Source organism: Phaseolus vulgaris, chromosome 3, assembly GCF_051622355.1.
Source record: "Phaseolus vulgaris cultivar YP4 chromosome 3, ASM5162235v1, whole genome shotgun sequence".
NCBI lineage: Eukaryota > Viridiplantae > Streptophyta > Magnoliopsida > Fabales > Fabaceae > Phaseolus > Phaseolus vulgaris.
The window spans coordinates 53,023,377-53,043,312 of NC_143500.1; the positions used below are offsets into that span (position 1 = coordinate 53,023,377).

The 19,936-nt window shown below is 29.0% G+C and overlaps 2 protein-coding genes across 3 annotated transcripts; both read left to right on the top strand.

Annotated features, from left to right (window-relative positions):
• The first annotated feature begins 8,039 nt into the window (after window positions 1-8,039).
• On the top strand, window positions 8,040-16,134 carry LOC137808605 (long-chain-alcohol oxidase FAO4A). Its single transcript, XM_068609795.2, has 3 exons — window positions 8,040-8,550; window positions 8,651-8,920; window positions 14,074-16,134. The coding sequence occupies exons 1-3, from the start codon at window positions 8,203-8,205 to the stop codon at window positions 15,910-15,912; spliced, it is 2,457 nt and encodes an 818-aa protein (XP_068465896.2). The 5' UTR covers window positions 8,040-8,202; the 3' UTR covers window positions 15,913-16,134.
• A 1,751-nt stretch (window positions 16,135-17,885) lies between these two features.
• Window positions 17,886-19,692, top strand: LOC137808606 (protein MODIFYING WALL LIGNIN-1). Of its 2 annotated transcripts, none has more exons than XM_068609797.2 (3): window positions 17,886-18,493; window positions 18,578-18,780; window positions 19,141-19,692. In XM_068609797.2, the coding sequence occupies exons 1-3, from the start codon at window positions 18,350-18,352 to the stop codon at window positions 19,373-19,375; spliced, it is 582 nt and encodes a 193-aa protein (XP_068465898.2). In that variant the 5' UTR covers window positions 17,886-18,349; the 3' UTR covers window positions 19,376-19,692. The 2 variants fall into 2 exon arrangements, with proteins under 2 accessions (XP_068465898.2, XP_068465899.2); XM_068609798.2 differs by having other exon boundaries at window positions 17,888-18,308.
• Window positions 19,693-19,936: the final 244 nt, after the last annotated feature.

A 19,936-nucleotide genomic window follows, 5' to 3' on the forward strand; every position in this document is an offset into this window, starting at 1 on the left:
ATAATAAAATGGAAATATAAATTACTAACCTCAATAATAAATATTCATCGATAAATACTTCCATAAAAATGTGCACCTTCACAGAGTCAAAGACGAAAGCACACTACATATGATAAAGTTTTGTTTGGGCTTGTTGCTCTTTGCACCATCCTTTTTCCTTTTGTGCGTTCTTTCTCTTTTTCGGCCCATATGTTTGGCCCACACATTTACTGTTTTTCTTTTATATATGTACTCCTCTAATTACTAAACAAATAATAATACTCTATTCAGTTCTTCACCTTGACGTGTATTGTTCTTTCTGTTTTTCCCTTTCTCTTAGGTTCCTCTGCACTTTCTTGTTTTCTCTATTTTCCTAAATCACTATCACAGTGTTGAAAGTGCTCTCTTCTCTGTGTTGCAGTGATGATGCGGTGATGAAGAACAACACTGTGAATGACGAACAAGACACAGAGAAGAAGTGAGAATTTTTTTTATTATACCAAACAAAAAAAAAAGAAAAAAACACTATAATTATTTAAATAATTTTATGTTAATAGAAAAATCCATATTTATTATATCTAACATAAAACTTCATATTTACATCAAATAACGTAATTATCTTACATAAATATAGATGTTTACATCATGCTCTTAAGCACCCCACATTTTGTTGTTATTATATTTTAAAATTTTAAACCAAGTCTTTCCAATCACAAGGAAAACGTTAGCCATTAGATAAAAAATTTGATCATATTATCATTTTTATTATACTTATTATTAACGTAATTTATACATATTAATATAATTATTATTAATAATAATAAAATAAATTATATTCATATTATTAATATTATTAATATTTTTACTAAAATTATTAATATTAATATTATAAATAATATTATTAATGTTATTAATATTATAATTAATGTTATTAATATTATTATTAAAGTTATTAATATTATTAGTATTAATATTCATATTATTAATATTATATTCATATTATTAATATTAGCGGGAACACATCCCGTGCCTGTGTATCCGCATTTTTCATTTTTACTATTTATATATTCATATAATTTTAATAAATATTAAATTATATGAGAAGATATGTAAATTATCTAAATGCACCATTGATAATAGTTTTATTAAGATTTTATGTTAATTTTTTTATATTTTCATTTTATTGTTTTTGAATATTAAATTTTGATTTAACTTTGGTGTAATCTTGAACTTTGTAAGGTTATCAAGATTAAAATTAAGGTTTAAAAAAAATGGACCAGCAACACAATGTCAAAACATAATGCAAATGGTTGTATGTTGGAAGTGGTAGAATCTATCACCATATCAATTGAATCCACAACTTCCATGACAAAGAAGTTGAAAAAAATAAAATAATAAACTAAATACAAATTACCAAACTTCCAACTTATGTAATATCTAATAGATCAAAGTATCAGTAGACATCAAAACTTTGTCCGCAAAGTTAGGCTTAGGATTCATACAAAAATATTAAAAAAAATTATGAAAGCAATAGAAACAAAAATGTACAAATCCTATAACAATGAGACACGTCTCTGCTTCGAACGCTTTGGGAAGTGCGAGAAGGAGGAAGCAATGGTGGTTGTTGTACAATGGTGATTGAAGGGGGACTAAGATGGGTGAGAGTAGGAAAAGAACATGGAGCGTGAAGGAAGAGGGTTCAAAATGTGTCAAAATTTATGAGCATTTTTTTTTTCTTTGGATGCAACTGGTGAAAACTACTTCTTATAAGGAGGTGGAAGAAAGTGGTAACCGCTCAACTACTCCTTATAAGGGAACCGCTCAGTAATAATCAAATTGTTCACGTTTGGTCACTACTCACATTTCCTAATATTTATTTCTCTCTCATGAAACAACACTTCCTCTCATTATGCAATTAATTTTCAAAATAAATTATCTCTTTTAATTCAACGGTTGCTCCATTTATTTCAAATATTTTATTAACAGACACTCTCTCATTATGCAATTAATTTTCAAAATAAATTATCTCTTTCAATTCCTAATCACTCATCCACCTCTCTTTCAATTCATAATCGTTCATCCACCTCTCTTTCCATTCATAATTGTTCCTCCACATCTCTTTCAATTCAAAATCACTTTTCCACCTCTCTTTCAATTCAAAATCGGCCCACTGCGTATACCAAATATTGTAGAAAAAATAAGAAAGGGCACAATGACCATAATACAATATAAGGAAAAAATGGGAAAAAATTAAGAGCAGTTAAGAGGGAAATAAGAAATGACATAATGACCATAATAGAATAATAAAATTAAATATTAATATAAGGATAAAATAGAAAAAAAAACAAAGAGCAGTTAAGATGGGAATACCCTTTATATATAGGTATAGATTATATTCATATTATTAATATTATATTCATATTATTAATATTAATATTGTTAATAATAATACTAAATAATTTACTCGGTGTAGTGGTTAAATTTTCTTTGGTTATCTCATTGCTTCGAATCCCATTCATTAAAAAAAAATAACAACAATCAATCCTTACAAATTAGTTCAACAACTCTACATTCACATTACAAATGATTTGTTCACTCCTCTATCTCCTAAACTAGCAACACATATTACATACACTTTGTGAAATACATTAGAAGAGTGATATGTTGCAAACCCTTGTGAGCAGCATCATATATTTATTGTGATGTGAACTAATCGATGCTCTTTCAATTAAATGAAGGGGGCATTGTTCATCGCACAACATTAATTTTATTTAGGTTTGAAATTTTCATAAATATTTTTGCAGACAATTATATTTTTGCGCAATAGGGTATCTGCTTCTACGTGTCTTGCATGCATAAATAGAAATACGTGTGGTGAAGAAAACCTCTCATCCTTCATCTACCTCTATTTTCTTCCTTTCAAATTCATCATTATTATTGCCCTTGTACACCCTCATTTTGCATTGTTAGGTCAGACATGGTCCTCACGCTAGGGTCACACCTACATCCATTTTTATTTTTTTTACTTTTTAAAAAAATAGGTTTATTCTTTAAAAAATCACAAAAAGAGTAAATATAAAGTTTGCATGTGTTCTACAGTGGTAAAGTAATTGTTTCAATTCTGAAAGTGACTCATTGAGTCAGCTGAGAAAACTTAAATCGGTGTCACCATGCATGTGATTGCACAAACACGTTGCCAATGAGTGCAGTTCTTTTTTACTGTTCCAGGGTAATTGATTGACACGTTTATTTAATCAAACTTCATTTATTATTCAAATACCTAAAGTCCTATTCATACAACTTCATCTAATAGTAAATATAGAATACAAAGGTGTAATATGGAAAACAAAATTTACCCTTTAAAAATTATATTTCTGTAATTTGTACACAAAGTTTACTCTGAAAGGTGAAAAACCAAAGGTTTTTATTTTCACGCAATATTTTTTTATATGAAGTTTTTATTGATGATATAACAAAATATTCTAACTTGTATATAGACTTACAAGACCATATTAAAATGATAGATATAGCTGCGGTAATAAAAAAAATATAGAACACTATCCTTCTTGATTGAAACTGTGTTTTAATGTTGGCAAAAAATGTTAATATATATTTAATTTCCTCATGGTCTACATTATTTATTATTTATTATTCCTTTTCATTTTATTTTCTTTCTATCTCTCTCTCTTCGTCCTACCTCATTTTGTCAAGTCTATTTTCATAGTTGTGCAACCTCGTTTTATGCTAAGACAGTTACTGTCATTAATGAAAACAGCTACTATAGCAGAATAGCAGGGTCCCAGAACTTAAATATGAGCATGCCCACCAAATATCTTAAGCATATATAAAAATAATACAATTTAATTCTTTGCTCTTAAAAAAACAATTGTTAAAATGTATGTTGACTAAATATTACTTTTACCTTTCTAATCTGTGTGCTTGTATTTTACGTTGTTTTATGTTTGCTGGAAAAGAGTATTTTGTACAGTTTTTATAATTTATATACGATTTTTTCTTTGCCCGAATAAAAAAAAAACTGAAAGGAAACCAGATCTTATATGCATATTTTATTTCCCAAATTCGTTATCATAAGAAAATATGAGTCTCCATATTTCAAACTCATTAATAAGCATATAGTGTATTTCTATTTAAGATGTAACATTTTCTAAATAAGGAGCGGAAGAATGGAGAGAATATGAACTAGCAAGGTACGAGGCCACTGAAAATGTTTGTATCTAGGTTCTATTTTAGAGTACTAAGTTTCTCTTTAATGGCAAGAATATATTTTAGATAAAATAAGATAGATATTTTTATATTTCTTACACCAATTTTGTCTTCTATTTTTCATTTTTGGTCTTTTGTTTTCTTAACTTTTTTTTTTTTTTTGTCTTGGGCTCTTTTATTTATGGTCTTCGACTTCTTAGATTATGATTTTCATATGAATGATTAAATTAAACTAAAGTAAGCTCAAGTACAATTAATCATGGTTTACAAATTGTTTACAATTCAATACTTGTTAATTGTATTGTCAGGCTCTTATTTCTTCTTACGTTGTTGAGGTGCTGAAATACTAGACGATATCTCAGATATTCGGATAGTACACTTACTCCTTAAACTCGAGATGAAGAGTCTAGAAGGAAAATTCATGTCAGTTAAAAGAAAACAATTATTTTTTTGTTACGTCCACATATTTTTGGTCTTGCATGGTATATTGGCCCCAAGCTCGAGTAGTGGTAACTTGCGAAAGGTCTAGAACGTTAGAGGTGACATGTTGTCAAAGGATGTGAAGGGACGCGTGATCATGATCATCAATGATGAAGCGATCTGACGGTTGGGGATAGTCGCGACAGTTGACATTCTCTCGTGTCCAAGCTTATAATTAGGTGGATCGTGTGTTCCATATTTCACCTTTGTTGATTTCTTTTTGTGTATGAGTGTATCGGTTGAAGAGTTTGCTGAGGTAAACCATATGTCTTCCTTCTTGTCTAATAGTAGTTTGTTTTAGGCTGAGTCAGGTGGTATTGGCAGGGGCATACTATAATATTTTGTAAATATATGTAGATCGAACTCCGGTGACTTTGAGAGCATGAGTAAATAATCCTAGGTTAGTCGTAGGTAAGGTGTTATAGGTAGCATTGCACCCGAAGTAAAGTCACCTCTCTTGGCATCATCGACTATGGTCTAGGAGTCATGTAAGAACCTTATCCAAAGTATCCGATTACGCATGGGGTGGATGGTCGAGTTCAAGAGTATTTTTTCAAATTTTAGTACACATTCATGCTTCAATCTCTCGCTACTAGCGTAGATATATTAGAGGACGATGTGTCGTACAATATCATTTTCTTGTGCAAATGCAAGGCTTCTAATACCATGTGTCTTGGACGAGAAGATTTGTCTAAATTTTTTTTTTATTCATGTTTAAATAAATATAGATATAAACTAATTTAAATATAATTTTTAAGATATATTTAAAATTTAAAATTGTTTTTTATCCCTATCAAGAGAATTTAGATTAAATTTGGATGTGTTGAATTTGAATATGGATAAAATGAATTGATTCCCAGCCCTACCAAAAGCTCAAAAAGTGTAAGAGATTAGTGTACGTGTGAGTCCCAACAAGAACAAAATTAAGTTACAACTTATATAATCAATGTCGTGCGGTCCCCAAGACACGAAGTTCTATTAATTTTGAATCATAAAATTTATGTTCAATATTCATCAAATCTACACTCTATGTTACTTTTCATGACACTACTTTAGAAAACGATATGAATCATATCTCTATAATAATGTTATTTTATAACATCAACAATAAAATAAATGATTTTACATGGTTTTATCAACTACTTTGACCTCTAATTATTTAGGTCAAGATTATTTTCTTGTTAAACAATAAAATATTAAATTAATTTTCAAATATCAATGTCTAATAAATTATGACACTATTAGAGTTAGTTCAATAATTCTAATATGATACAAAAGGATAATTTTTTTAATAAAAAATTAAAATTATTATAAAATTATTTTTTAAATAATTTAATTGTTAAACAATATCGTTAAGGTATTGGACACTAAAGTATGTTTGTTTTCCTCATAATGAATAAACATCTATATTATTTTCACTTGCATTCATTTGGTGTACCTATTTTTTTTTTAATAAATATTAAAAAATTATTAAATAAAATTAATTTTTAAAATTAAAAATAATTAATTATTATATAATAAAATTAAATATTATTTTAGAGACTAAAAAATCATTAATATGATACAAAAGGATAAATTTTTAATAAAAAATTAAAATTATAAAATTATTTTTTAAATAGTTTAGTTGTTAAACAATATCGTTATTGGACACTAATAGAGTATCTTTGTTTTCCTGACAATGAATAAAAATCTATATTATTTTTAATCTAAATGTCTAAATTTAAAGATGACAGGTCTCTTAATTTAAATTTTTTTATTTTTTATGTAAATTTTGTTACTCTAATTTTTTTTATTCACACTCCTTTCTTTCATGCATATTCACCTTTGGCATTTAGACTTATCACTTTCATCTACACTAATCTCTTTCGTCAACATATGTATTATCCACCATACTCATCTCCTCTATCCACTACAATATTTTTTTTGTATTTTATTTTGTTCAAAATGAAGACATTTTATGATAATTGTTTTTAAACTTATTGTCATTAGCTTTGGTCAAACCAATGTAAATTAAATTAATATTTAAAAGGGATTTTATTTAATATCAGTTTAATCTTTGTAAATTAAATAAATTTTAAAATAATAGTACATTAGCATGATTTAGCTTACACTAACCTACTTTAATTAAAAATTAATTTAAAAAATTGATGATGAATTAACATTAACTTAGGCGATGCTACTTATAGTTTCTCTATTAGTTTGGTGGTTTTTTTGTTTGAGTTGAAGTTTTATACCATGTATAAGGTTTGAGCCATCTCTGAAGTGACTTCTATTTATTTATTTTTTATTGCTGATAAAAAAAACTTATAGTCTATCTTTAGAAGTCGATGCTAATAAATTAGTGTTTATAATTTCAGAGTTTATTACATGTACAATGCAAACACGACAAGAAAATCGTTAAATAAAAATTAATTTTGGAGACCAAAATAATTAATTGTTATTTGATTAAATTAGAGACTATTTTATAAACTAAAAAAATTATTAGTATCTAAATTAGTTTCTATTATTAATATTTATAAAATAGTTTCTAAAGTTGTATCTAACCATTAACTACCAAAGTTTGAGCTACTTACTACTTTATATTCTAAAATAATCTTTATTAATTTTTTAAAGATTAATTTAAAATCTATAAATATTAATAGCTAAAATTTTAGTAATTATAATTAGATAGTAATTTAAAATTTATTTAATTTTTTTATTAATAATATAAACTACTTTAATATTAATAAAATTTAAATTTATAAAATAATATCTAATTTAATTAATATAAAAATTAATTTTTTATTTTTAAAATTAGTTTTTTTATTGATTTTTTTAATTATTCAAAAGTTACCGTCAATAAAAAGATTTGATGAACTGTTTTTTTTATGAAAAGAAATAAGCAAGTTATCAATTAGTCACCGTTTTTATTTTGAAAAATATTATTTCACACCCATTTTTTCACTTGCATTCATTTGGTGTACCTATTTTTTATAATAAACATTAAAAAAATTATTAAATAAAAATTAAAATAATTAATTATCATATTAACAAATTTAAATATTATATTAGAAACTAAAAAAATTATTAATATTTAAATTATCTTTTATTAATAAATAATTTTTAAATTAATATCTAATTAGATACATACTAATTTTAAAATCTAAATAATTGATAATTAAAACTTAGATAACTAACAATTTATAAAATATTTATTAATAGAAACTAATTTAAAAATAAATATTTTTTAATCTTAAAATAGTATATAATTTAATTAATATTAAAATTATTAATTTTTTTTCTCTAAAATTAATTTTTAATTAATAATTTTCTAATAGTGAAAATATTATAATAAAATAATAATTTATAAAGTTATAATTTGAGAATAAAAAAAAATAAAAGTGTGAAATTGTGATAACCCTCATTTTATTTTATTTGGAATTTGGTGTGAGGTTGTATTTATTGCATGAAGTCATAGCCAGAGCAGAGGCCTTGCACAGTGTTTGTATATATAGCAGTTGGCATGAAGAAAGAAAAAGGATGAACACAACAAATATGGAAAACAATGGGGAGAGCCATAGCAGAAGTGCTAGTTTCAGAATGGGGTTTGGGTTGAGTGTGAACGAGGCAAAAGTTCACACTGTGCTTCACCTTGGTACTCCCACTCTTCTACATGCTCATGGTGATGCCGATGTTGGTGATGAGGAGAGAGACAAACACCAAAAACCTCTCACAAACTCTCTCTCTCCTAGGCAGATGAAGTCCCTAGTTGCTCTCTGCGACACCATCATACCTTCCATCGACAACAACGTTGTTCGTTCCTCCGATGATGAATCTGTCGCCAACTTCTACAAGACTTCAGCTTCCATGGCTGGAACACCTCAACATGTAGCCACCTTTAATTAACCTTTCAACATTCTGTCTTTCTCTTTTTCTTCTTTTGATCTGCGTGAATTTCGTTGATGGTAATTTTGTGTTATTGTTGAAGCTTGGGAAATTGATAAGTGAGAAAGTGAAGCACCCAAGTACATGGCTGTTGCTGCTGACACTGTGGCTGCTGTCAACATGGTTTGGGACGTTGATACTGTGTGGGATGGCGAGTGTGTCATCAAGGTTTCCCTTCTTCCATAGCTACCCTGAAATGTCTCTGCTAAAACGCCAAAGGGTTATGCAGTCTTGGTCTCTGAGTTACCTTCGTCCCCTTAGGATGTTTTTCAGAACTATAAAGCTTCTCACTCTCCTTACCTTCTTCACTCAGGTAATTTATCTCCTCACTCTACCAACCCACAACATTTAATGCTTCTTCCTACCATCTTTCTATCTCTAAAATTCTTTCTTAGGATCTTGCCTTAGATTCTAAACTTCTAATTATACTTTTTATTTTTTAAATTAAACAATTTTGATTCGTATCACCTAATTATTAATATAAATATTAATACTTATAGTCTGATTTGGAGATTGGTGTTCCGTCATGATTTTATCACGTCTAAACAAGTTTAAGGATAAGAAGTATATAAAATGTCTTTGACATCGACTCCTAAGTTAGGTAGGACTATGATCGTACCAGAACATTAACTAAATTATATATTATTTTATATACTAAAAAAATATGAGTATTTAAATTATTATTGATAAATAATTTCTAAATTGATATTAGTTATCAATTATTTAAAGTGCAAAGTTGGTATCTAATTAAATATTAATTTAGAAATTATTTATTAATATTAATAATTTAGATATCAATAATTTTTTTAATCTATAAAATAATATCTATTTAGTCAATATAATAATTAATTATTTAAAAAAAAATTAATATATATGAATAATGTGTTAAAACTTATTATTAGTATCTTATGTGAAAAAGTAATTAATATTATTCTCACTTATGAATATGTGTTTTGGTAGTATGATAATAATTGAATGAACATTAAGAATGGACTCACAACTATGTAATTTGAGCTTTATAAGAACTAAAATTACATAAATATACGTAACAAAGTGAATTTAAGTCCTGGTATTTCTTAAAATATGTTATTTTTCTCTCTTTCTTTGATGTGATTAGTTTATATAGTTTGTGAAAATCAATAAATCTTTTTTACAAAAGTCTTTGAAGTGATGAATATACTACATACTTTTCTTAACTATAATATTACCTTTAATTATCATTAATGTACCTTTAACTATCATTAACGTAGGAGTTTTCTTTTTTATCAGCAATAAAATAAATAAGTAAATAGGAACCACTTCAAGAGTGGTCCAACCCTTATACATAAATACCTGACAATAACTCTTATTAACTCCTATCATTAACGTAGGAGTTAATTTATAAATTTGGAATAATAACATGAAAGATTATACATTCCATTATTGTTCGGAGTTTACATGTGATCTTTCTGGTAAGGTAATAAATAATGTGAATTAAGAGAATAATTAATGTTTTGTCTACAAATATATGATAGAAAAGGACAGGGGAAAGAAAAAAATGAAGCAAGTGGGTGAATTATTGTGTCCTTTTCTTAAGTAAAAAACAAAACAAAAAAATCTCACATTCACAGTTGAACTCGAAAAGAGGAACTGAGGAAATTAATAAACTCACTGTTATAACATTCTCACCATTTTGTAACTTATAATGTTTATACCAATTTGTATTTTTCTCTAAATCTTTTTTATCTCCTTTTAATGTTTTATTTATAAAAAATAGGAATCACATCAGATACGTTTTCTACATGGTTCATTTGATTAAATCGAAACACTGTTCTAACTAAAAATACTGTTCTTTTGTTTTGGTAAAGATTTTTTTCTTTTTTTTCTAAGTCAACGTGGGAGATAAAGGTATGTAAGACAATTTCTGTATAGATACATAAATATACATTAATGCATGTCCATTATTGGAAGTCGCAATTAATAATAGTTAAGAAAAGAAAATTAGAAATAGATATATTCAAAGTAGATTTATTATATAAAAGAGTAATTAAAAGTATTAAATGGTCTGGATATTTTGACGTGTTGACTTGCACACCCAAGAAAAAGAAATAATGGAGGAACTTTAATGTCTTAAATGATTTTTTTTATTATATATATAATAAAAATATTTTAGAAATTCCTCAACTTTTATACAAAAGAAATAAATAATCTCTAACTTGTATAAGAATTATAAACAATTTTAAATCTATAATATTTTCTACATTAAGCAAATCTGTTATTCCTAACCTTTATATTTTTTATAGACCTCATATATATTTATGGTTTTAAACATCAATTAAAGTAAGAAAAACACTTTAAACATAGCTTAAATGATACTCATAACCAAATTTTCATATCGATCTATTTTTTAAAAATCTTCTTATTTTTTATTTATTCTTTGTTTCTATCTATAATTGCTATTCACAAGAGTGTGAAATGTCTTCATGATACATGCACAACACAATAAAAACGTATGACAGCAACTACTTCTGTCACCCCACACTTTTGAGAAGATATTCAAATACAACAATAATTATAGGGAACATATTCTTATGATTCTTGGTATGCTAAATGAGAGAGAAAGGGTTTTACTAACACTGAAAACACAGAAATGCAGTAAAACTGTTTCTTTGTATATGATCATAGTTGCAGCCCAAGCCAGTTTCTTCATAATAGTATAAGATCAAACATTACAATCTTCAAAGAATTGTCTCCATGCAAGAACTTTTCAAATTATCACCATTTGAGGAAGTTGGTGTGCAAGTATTTGCACAAAAAATCTACTTTAATGTCCCAATGATCGGTGAAAAACATTCGTATAGCTGATACGAACCAATAGTATGCATGGAAGTGAAGTGATGAGTGTAGGGTATACAGTGCATTTGATGAACATGTGCATATATCCAAGTGGTGACTTATACAGCTCGGACATTCACTACAACTGTACCTTAGGTAGGGAATAAGGGTCCTAGCAATAGTCCTTCATGAGTGCCTCCTTCAATTTTCAGGTACTGTGCTTTAAATTGAGATTGCAGATACTTTAATGATTCCTTGTTCAAATCAAATAAATCCTCACAGTGTTTAAACTACAAGTTGTGTTAGTATCATTCCTGAAGGTAAATACCAAGTGTCCCACAAAAAGAGTAGTAAATTATGGCAGCTCAACAGAGAATAACATTACAAAAGATCATTCACCTCTCTTTCCCCATGAAAGCTACCAAATATAGCTGATAGGACAAACTCAAATCACTATTTCAGTACACTATCCCACTCCCTACACTCTCCACACATTACTATTTTATTTTATTTTTTTTAGTTTTCGAGTTTTCTTCACCCTAGTGGAGAAGAACCTGGCCAAGTGTTCAATCTTTAGATACACATATGATTTCTTTTATTTATTTGCTATTGTAGTTGTGACAATGTACGATTACTGTTTAGAATTTATACTTTAGGTTACTTTTAGAAAATAATTAAATAGTAATTAAATTTAAAGATAAAACTAATTAGTCACTGTATGATTAAATTAGATATTAATTTAGAGATTAAAAAATTATTAATATTTAATGTGATTTCTATTATTAATAAAATATCATAAAATAGTTTTTAAATTGGTATCTAAATTATTTACAAAAAATTTAGCTACTAATATTTTAGATTTTTAATTAGTCTCTAAAAGATTAATAGAGACTAATTTAAAACATAAGTTGTTAGTAGCTAAAACCTTAATAGCGTTAATAATTAAATATCAATTTAGAAAGTATTTTATAAATTTTTATTAATAATATAAACTATTTTAGATACTACTAATTTTTTAATTTATAAAATAATCTCTAATTTTATTAATATAGTGACTAATTGTTTTGGTCTCTAAAATTAGTTTTTATTTAATTATTTTTTTTATAGTTATACGAAAAAAATGAGTTTCCTTCCACCTTAACATATTTATAAAAAAAATTATTAAAAGATATCAGTTTACAAGTTTACAAATGTAATTTTAAAATTATTTTATTTTTAAAAAATAATTTATTTTCAACAGTATTCTATTTAATGTAAGGTTGTCAAAAACTACTTTATATTTAAGAATTTTAAATGTTAAAAATAAAACATAATCCTTAAAAAATATTTGTCACAAATTGTCCTGAACTTTGATTGGGATCACTACTAGCGGGTACTAATAATTTTATTTTTCTTATGTAGTCGGGTGGAAATAAGAGAGTGAAAATATGAAGAGTAAATATAATATTGGTGGATTGGTAAAATAAAAATAAAGTGGGAATAGGATGAGGGTACATTGATACTTTTCATTTCATTATTTATTTATTTTTCTACAAAACATATTTTATTATAATTTATTTTTTCTTTTTCCAATCACCCAAATTTTTATATTATTTGTGGGTATTGACTCCTGGAGGCTTGGGTTTGTTTGATCGTAATTATGTGCATCACATTTCCAAAGACCGTAGGACTTTTCTTCATGTATTTTTATATTTTTGAAAAGTATAATTTATTCTTTTCAAATTATAAAATTCAGAGGATATTTTTAAATTTGAAAATACCTTTCAAACTCTATAACTCAGAATATAAATGGTAATTATAAAATTCGAAAATACCTTTTAACTCTACAATTAATAATACATTTTTTATTTTGAATTTTATAATTTAGAATATAAAATTTTGTATGGATTGTAAAATTTGAAATACAAAATTTACATTTCAAATTGTAAAAATTCAGAATGTCAATTTTGATATTTTTGAAAATATGGGGGTGAGATATGAAACTGTGGAGGTGCAGAAAGAATTTGTGCAGATCCAAACAACTCACCTCTTCACAGTGGTATTGGGCTGGAGTGGGTAGCACTTCTATCCTCAACTACTCTGTAGGCCTTAGGGTACCAAAAAGAGTTCTGTTAGACTGCGGAAATTAGTTGGCCCAATTTTAAAGATATTGTGTAGGCTTTTGACAAAATTTGGGCCAATCTTGTCTCGACTGTTTAGCCCAAGAATGATGTACTGATATCTCTAGATAAATTTTTCTATAAATACTTTTAGAATAAAAGTAAATAAATATTTTTTTCATAAATTAAAACTATTTTATGAACATCTTAAAAAATTTATCATAGAGAAATTAATATCAGAGAATTTTAACAAATCAACTTATAATAAAAGGTTTTATTTTATCTCATGTTTTTGGAATATTTCATTTAAATATAATATAATTACGATCCATAATATTATGTGTTCAATATCATATGTTTTTTTATCCCACATCTAAATTAGGAGATTATGATGTTGATTTATACTTAAAATCCATTTCTAAATATAAAGTTATTTGGAGTTTATCTATAAATAAGGATTGCTTGTTACTTCTTAATATTTTTGGTTTTGGTGTGGAATTAAAAAGCATTTTGTGATGGTTATATAAAGTAATGATAGGTATTCCATTTTCAGGTTGATGAAGCAGAAGAAAACCCATCATGGAAGGCAATTGGCTATTGTGGACCTGATCCAGAGTTCAAAGCACAGTTGAAGAACAATTTCTTACATAGAACATCCAAGGAAGAAGAACACCAAAAAAAAGATGATGATGATGATGAAGAAGAATTCAGAGGCCCTCTTCACAAAGGCCTTGTCCATTTAAACTATCCACGAGACATGATTAAAAATTCTCTAAGACGATTTGGATTCTCTGTCTCTACCATATCTAAAAAGCATGAAGCTTCCAACCTGTCATCACCTTCTTTAGTTATCCAATGTGATGCAGTGGTTGTTGGTTCTGGCTCTGGTGGTGGGGTAGCAGCTGGGGTTCTAGCAAATGCTGGTTATAAAGTGTTGGTCTTGGAGAAAGGAAGCTATTGTGCTAGGAACAAACTTTCCCTTCTTGAAGGACCAAGCATGGATCAAATGTACCTCTCCAATGGTTTGGTTGCAACAAAGGATATGTCTGTCCTAATACTAGCAGGATCCACAGTTGGTGGTGGCTCTGCAGTGAACTGGTCAGCCAGCATTAAAACTCCTCAACATGTATGCAAGGAGTGGTGTGATCTTCATGAGCTCGAACTGTTTGAAAGTAAGTTGTACAGAGAAGCCATGGATGCTGTGTGTGGCAAAATGGGAGTCCAATCTGAGGTTGAAGAGGAAGGGTTCAACAATGAAGTCCTGAGAAGAGGGTGTCTAGAAATGGGATATCATGTGTGCAACATTCCAAGGAATGCTTCATCGGATCACTACTGTGGTTGGTGCTGCATGGGGTGTAAGGATGGAAACAAGAAGAGTACCTCAGAAACATGGCTAGTGGACTTGGTGAAATCAGGTAATGGAGCAATCATTCCAAGTTGTGAGGCCATACAAGTCTTGCACAAGAAAAAGAAAGGTACTGAGAGAAAAATAGCTCGCGGAGTGGCTTTTGTAATTGAATACAAGGGAAAGAAGGACATTTGTGTAGTGGAGTCCAAGGTCACAATTGTAGCATGTGGAGCACTCAGCACTCCAGCATTACTTAAGAAAAGTGGATTGAAGAATCAGAACATAGGAAAGAACTTGCACCTTCATCCTGTGGCAATGGCTTGGGGCTACTTCCCTGATTCATCTTCACCTAAGATGTGGCCAGAGAAACATAAGAAGAGCTATGAAGGAGGGATTATGACAGCAATGTCCACAGTTGTTGCACAGTTTGACACAACAGGATATGGTGCAGTGATCCAAACACCTTCATTGCATCCTGGTATGTTCTCAATTCTAATGCCTTGGACTTCTGGCCAAGATATGAAAGATCGAATGCACAAGTTTTCTAGAACAGCTCATGTATTTGCACTGGCAAGGGACCAAGGATCAGGAACAGTGAATTCACCATCTCTTATAAGTTATGAGTTGAAAGATGTGGACAAAGAGAATTTAGAGACAGGAATTGAGAAGGTGCTGAGAATTCTTGCAGCAGCTGGAGCTGAAGAAATTGGGACACACAATAACAAGGGAAGGAGCATAAATGTTAAGCAGGTGAGCTATCATGAGTTTGAGAAATTTGTAAAAGAAGAAAGTTCAATGTCTTTAACAGACCTTACAACACCATTGTGTTCAGCACATCAGATGGGAAGTTGTAAGATGGGCACTAATCCAAGTGACTCAGTTGTGAACCAAATGGGAGAGACATGGGAAGTGGAGGGCCTTTATTTGGCAGACACAAGTGTCTTTCCCACAGCTTTGGGTGTGAATCCAATGGTCACTGTTCAGGCTATAGCTTACTGCACAGCACAGTATGTTGCTGAAGTTCTTAGAAGGAAGAGAAAGTGAAGAGAAGAGAAAAGAGAAGCAGAAAACTCTAGCTGGTGATGTTCAAAATTCAATAAAAAAGAGTAGCATGCTAGAAGCAGTGGATATACTTTTACTTATGTGTTATCATGTATATAAGCTTCTACATGCACTTAGATGTAAAATGAATTGGATTTCTCTCATAAATTAAAATCTTCTTATGCAAGTAGCTTTTCTAAGTTATTTTATTTATCTTTTTCAAAAGCTAAAGTGCTTAAGTTGATTTTAATTTTGAGAAAAACTCAGTTTATTTTGATTCTTCTAACATGTGTTCATCTAAACTGGCTCATAAATGTAACCAGCAATGTTTGTTCTATAGAAAATCCCAATGTTTATTTCTGCTTAATGAAAGCAATAACAAAATGTATGAGACTTCATCAATGTACTAAACGGAATCATTCTCTGAATTGAAAAAAAAATCAAAAGTTTTAAATTTTAGTATGTTTAATCTTAAACACAAATGGAAAAAAATTATAGTATGTGGAGATGGTGAAGATGATGAGCCAAAACGAATAAAGTGATAAATTGAGGAAGAGAGACATTTTTTAATATGTGATTATTAAGGGTAGAGAAAAAATATTAATCAAATAAAAAGAAACTAATTACATGGATGACTCTTGTACCGGTTGGCACCCGGACGATCGAAATGTTTCCATTGAATAACTTAATCAAATAAAGAACGTGGTTACACGTGGAACGAGCGGTTATAACTTCCGTCGAATAAGTCAAGCACGTTCCTTAGAACACTCCCTAGATTCCAGGAAACCACTAAGCACGACCCAGAGACCACTAAGCATGTCTCTAGCCGTCAGTTGCTTGGGCCAGATGGCCAAGGCCCAAGTCAACCTACTAAAGGGACTTCTAAAAGGGGGAAAAGGTACGTTTTTTCATATGATAAGAGAATTCTCACTAAGCACCACTGCTGACTTGAGCGTCGGAGTGTAATCGCAGGTACCCCCGCCGACCGGCCAAAGCACGTGAAGAGGAAGAGAGACTTGAAGAACAGAATAACCAAGAGTGAAAAAGTATCGTGTATCGACGTGGATCAACATTACTCAGCCCTCCAATATCCATTCAGGTACAACTCTAAATCATCTTCCAACGAATCCAATAAACTTGTGTTCAAAACATATATACAAACAATAAAAAATAGCAATAACGATAAGTAAAGAGAAGTTTATGATTGTTAAGTACGAAAATATAATAGACGTTGTAAGATAAATAAGAAACAAATGACTTCCAAGTTATTCCACCAATAAATTATTCACAAGTTATCTAATATTATCATCTTTTAATTCTCACTCAGGATTACACTAAATTAATCATGTGTTAATCAAATTCGACGAGTAAAAGATATGTCTACTTATGGATTTAATACTCCACTTGTATTCATGCGTCTACTTATGAGATGTTTTTATTTTACCTATTAGATCATTCATCCAAGAGATTGATCAAACAATGTGAACTATTAAGAAATCCAAATTAGATAAAAGAATTGAACCCTCGTTTAGAACAACTATTTACAAAAATCATATTTAAAAAATATTAGAGGATTAAAACAAACTGTTAAAAATTAATTTAAAAATAATAATTAATCACTATATTACCTAAATTAGATATTATATCAAAGACTTAAAAAAAATATTAATATCTAAAATAACTACAGGATCTTAATTCATAAGATTTTAACTATCAACATTTTAGTTATCAATTACTTTAAATTCTAAAATTTTCATTTAATTAAATATAATTTAAAAGTATTTATAAATTTAGAATCTAATTTATATATTAATAATTTTTTAATTTATAAAATAATATATAATTTAATTATTATAATAATTAATTATTATTTGTTTATAAATTGTTTTTATTTAATGATTTTGATATAATCGATAACTCATTAAAGTCCACCCCTTAATGCATGTTTTTAGTAGTCTTGGTGGTCGAATTCAGATCCCACCCATTGAGTCTACCCCTGTCAACGCACCGAAAAGGAAAGAGAGTGGAAGAAGAGCAAAACCAATGGAAATGCAATTCCTCTGTCATCTTCATGGTTATCCAAAGTTGACCATTCTAACACAACTACACCAACTATGAACCATTCACATTTTAATTCTCCTTATTATCCACAATTCAAACGACAAAGTTTGATTCCTTAATCACTACCCAACTTTCTTGTCTCTTTGATTCATATGCATACATACTATGAATATATGTGTACCATAATAGTTTGTGCAAACAAGAATTCTCCAAAACCACTCCACATTCAACAAGCACTGATGTCTCCTTCAAACCAATGGTAGACTTGTTAAGAACTCTCAAACATCACTATGCAAGGAACTCAAGAAAAACATCTCATCTTTCTGTTCCTTGAGAAGGTTCCAAAACTTATTCATTAATTACTGTCTATTCTCTTCTCATGTGTATTCATATGAACAACCACCCTACCATGGAAAACCCTTCTAGGTTCAAATTCACACAGCTCTTTTTCATCATCATTTCCCTCTCCCTTGGCTTATTTTCCTTTATCTTTTGTGTTGCAGCTGAGATAAAGAGGAATAAGGTGGAAATGCTTACTACTCTATTGATTGCTCCAAGTTTTAGTCCTGCTAGTTAAGACTTTTGAAAAGGGTAGTTTGTTTTGCAGGAGGAGGATCTCAGGTGGACTGGGAAGCTATGTTATTTGCCAACAAGCAAGGCCTTTGGACTGGGAATTGCAGCTTTGGTCAGTGTCTTTCTTGCCCAGATCATTGGGAATTCTATATTATTGAAGTATTGTTCTTGCAGAAGAAAAAGTAAATCCCAGTACAAGATCCCTGCTTTTGCAAAGGTTCTGGTTTTGATATCTTGGTAGGTTATCAATCTTTTGCACATATTTTGTTAAGCTGTTACTTCACAATCACCAATTAGATATTGAGAATATGAAACTGATGAATTTATTATAAGGATAAGTGTTAAATTTTCATAGTATACAAGTGACCATAAACCTTATTTTATAAATCTTGAGATAGGTTTTAAAGTTCACTTCTTAAATAATATTTAACCTGTTATCACTGGTAACACATAGTGAAAATAATACACAATTGGTTTGTGATTTATCCTTGTTGGAGAACAGAAAAGAGTTGTGGTATTGAAAAAAGGTTAGCATTGAGATTATGGTTTCTTGGCTTTGAAGTTGAAATTGTGAGGGCAAATGGTGATATTTGGCAGGTTGAGCTTTGGATTTGCCACTATTTTATTGATTACAGGCACAAGCATGAACAGAAAGCAGCCATATAGGGTTGGATGGTTGGATGGTGAGTGCTATGTAGTGAAAGAGGGGACTTATGCAGGCTCAGCCATATTGGTCCTAGTCACAGTGTGTTCTGTGAATGGTTCAGCTTTCTCAACATTGAAATCTAGCCAACCAAATCAGACTACAAAAGTGCATAAACCAATGGGGTGAAGTTGTCTTTGGAAATCATAGAAAAGAAGAAAGAAGCACATTTTTTGAGTGACACAGGAACCAAGTTGCAGATGCAGAATTAAAAGGTCAAAAATGGAATCCAATTCTTTGATCTATTATTAATTAATAGTTGTTAATTATGTAAAAGAAGGTCCAGTGAGTGGCTTATCCAATACAAAGGAATAAAAATATTTAGACAGCAAACAGAGACACCTCATTTGTCCACATTTTCTCCAAGGTGATCACTCCCCTGAATAGGAACACCTTGGATCCCACCTCCACATTCTATTTATATCATTTTTCAGATTTCTTTAATAATTTTTCTTCTTTATTTTACACTTAATATACTCTAACAACAAAATTTAATTTAATTTTAATTACTTCATAAACATCGATATTTTTCCTTATATTAAGTTTTTATTTTTTGTTTGACTATTGAATCTTTCTAATATTTTTTGTTTTTGTTTAATTATTTTGCTGTTTGAATATTGTCTTCAATAAAATGAGTAATTATTACTCAGTGATATTGTATGGTTTTCCCATCAACACAAGGAATCATAA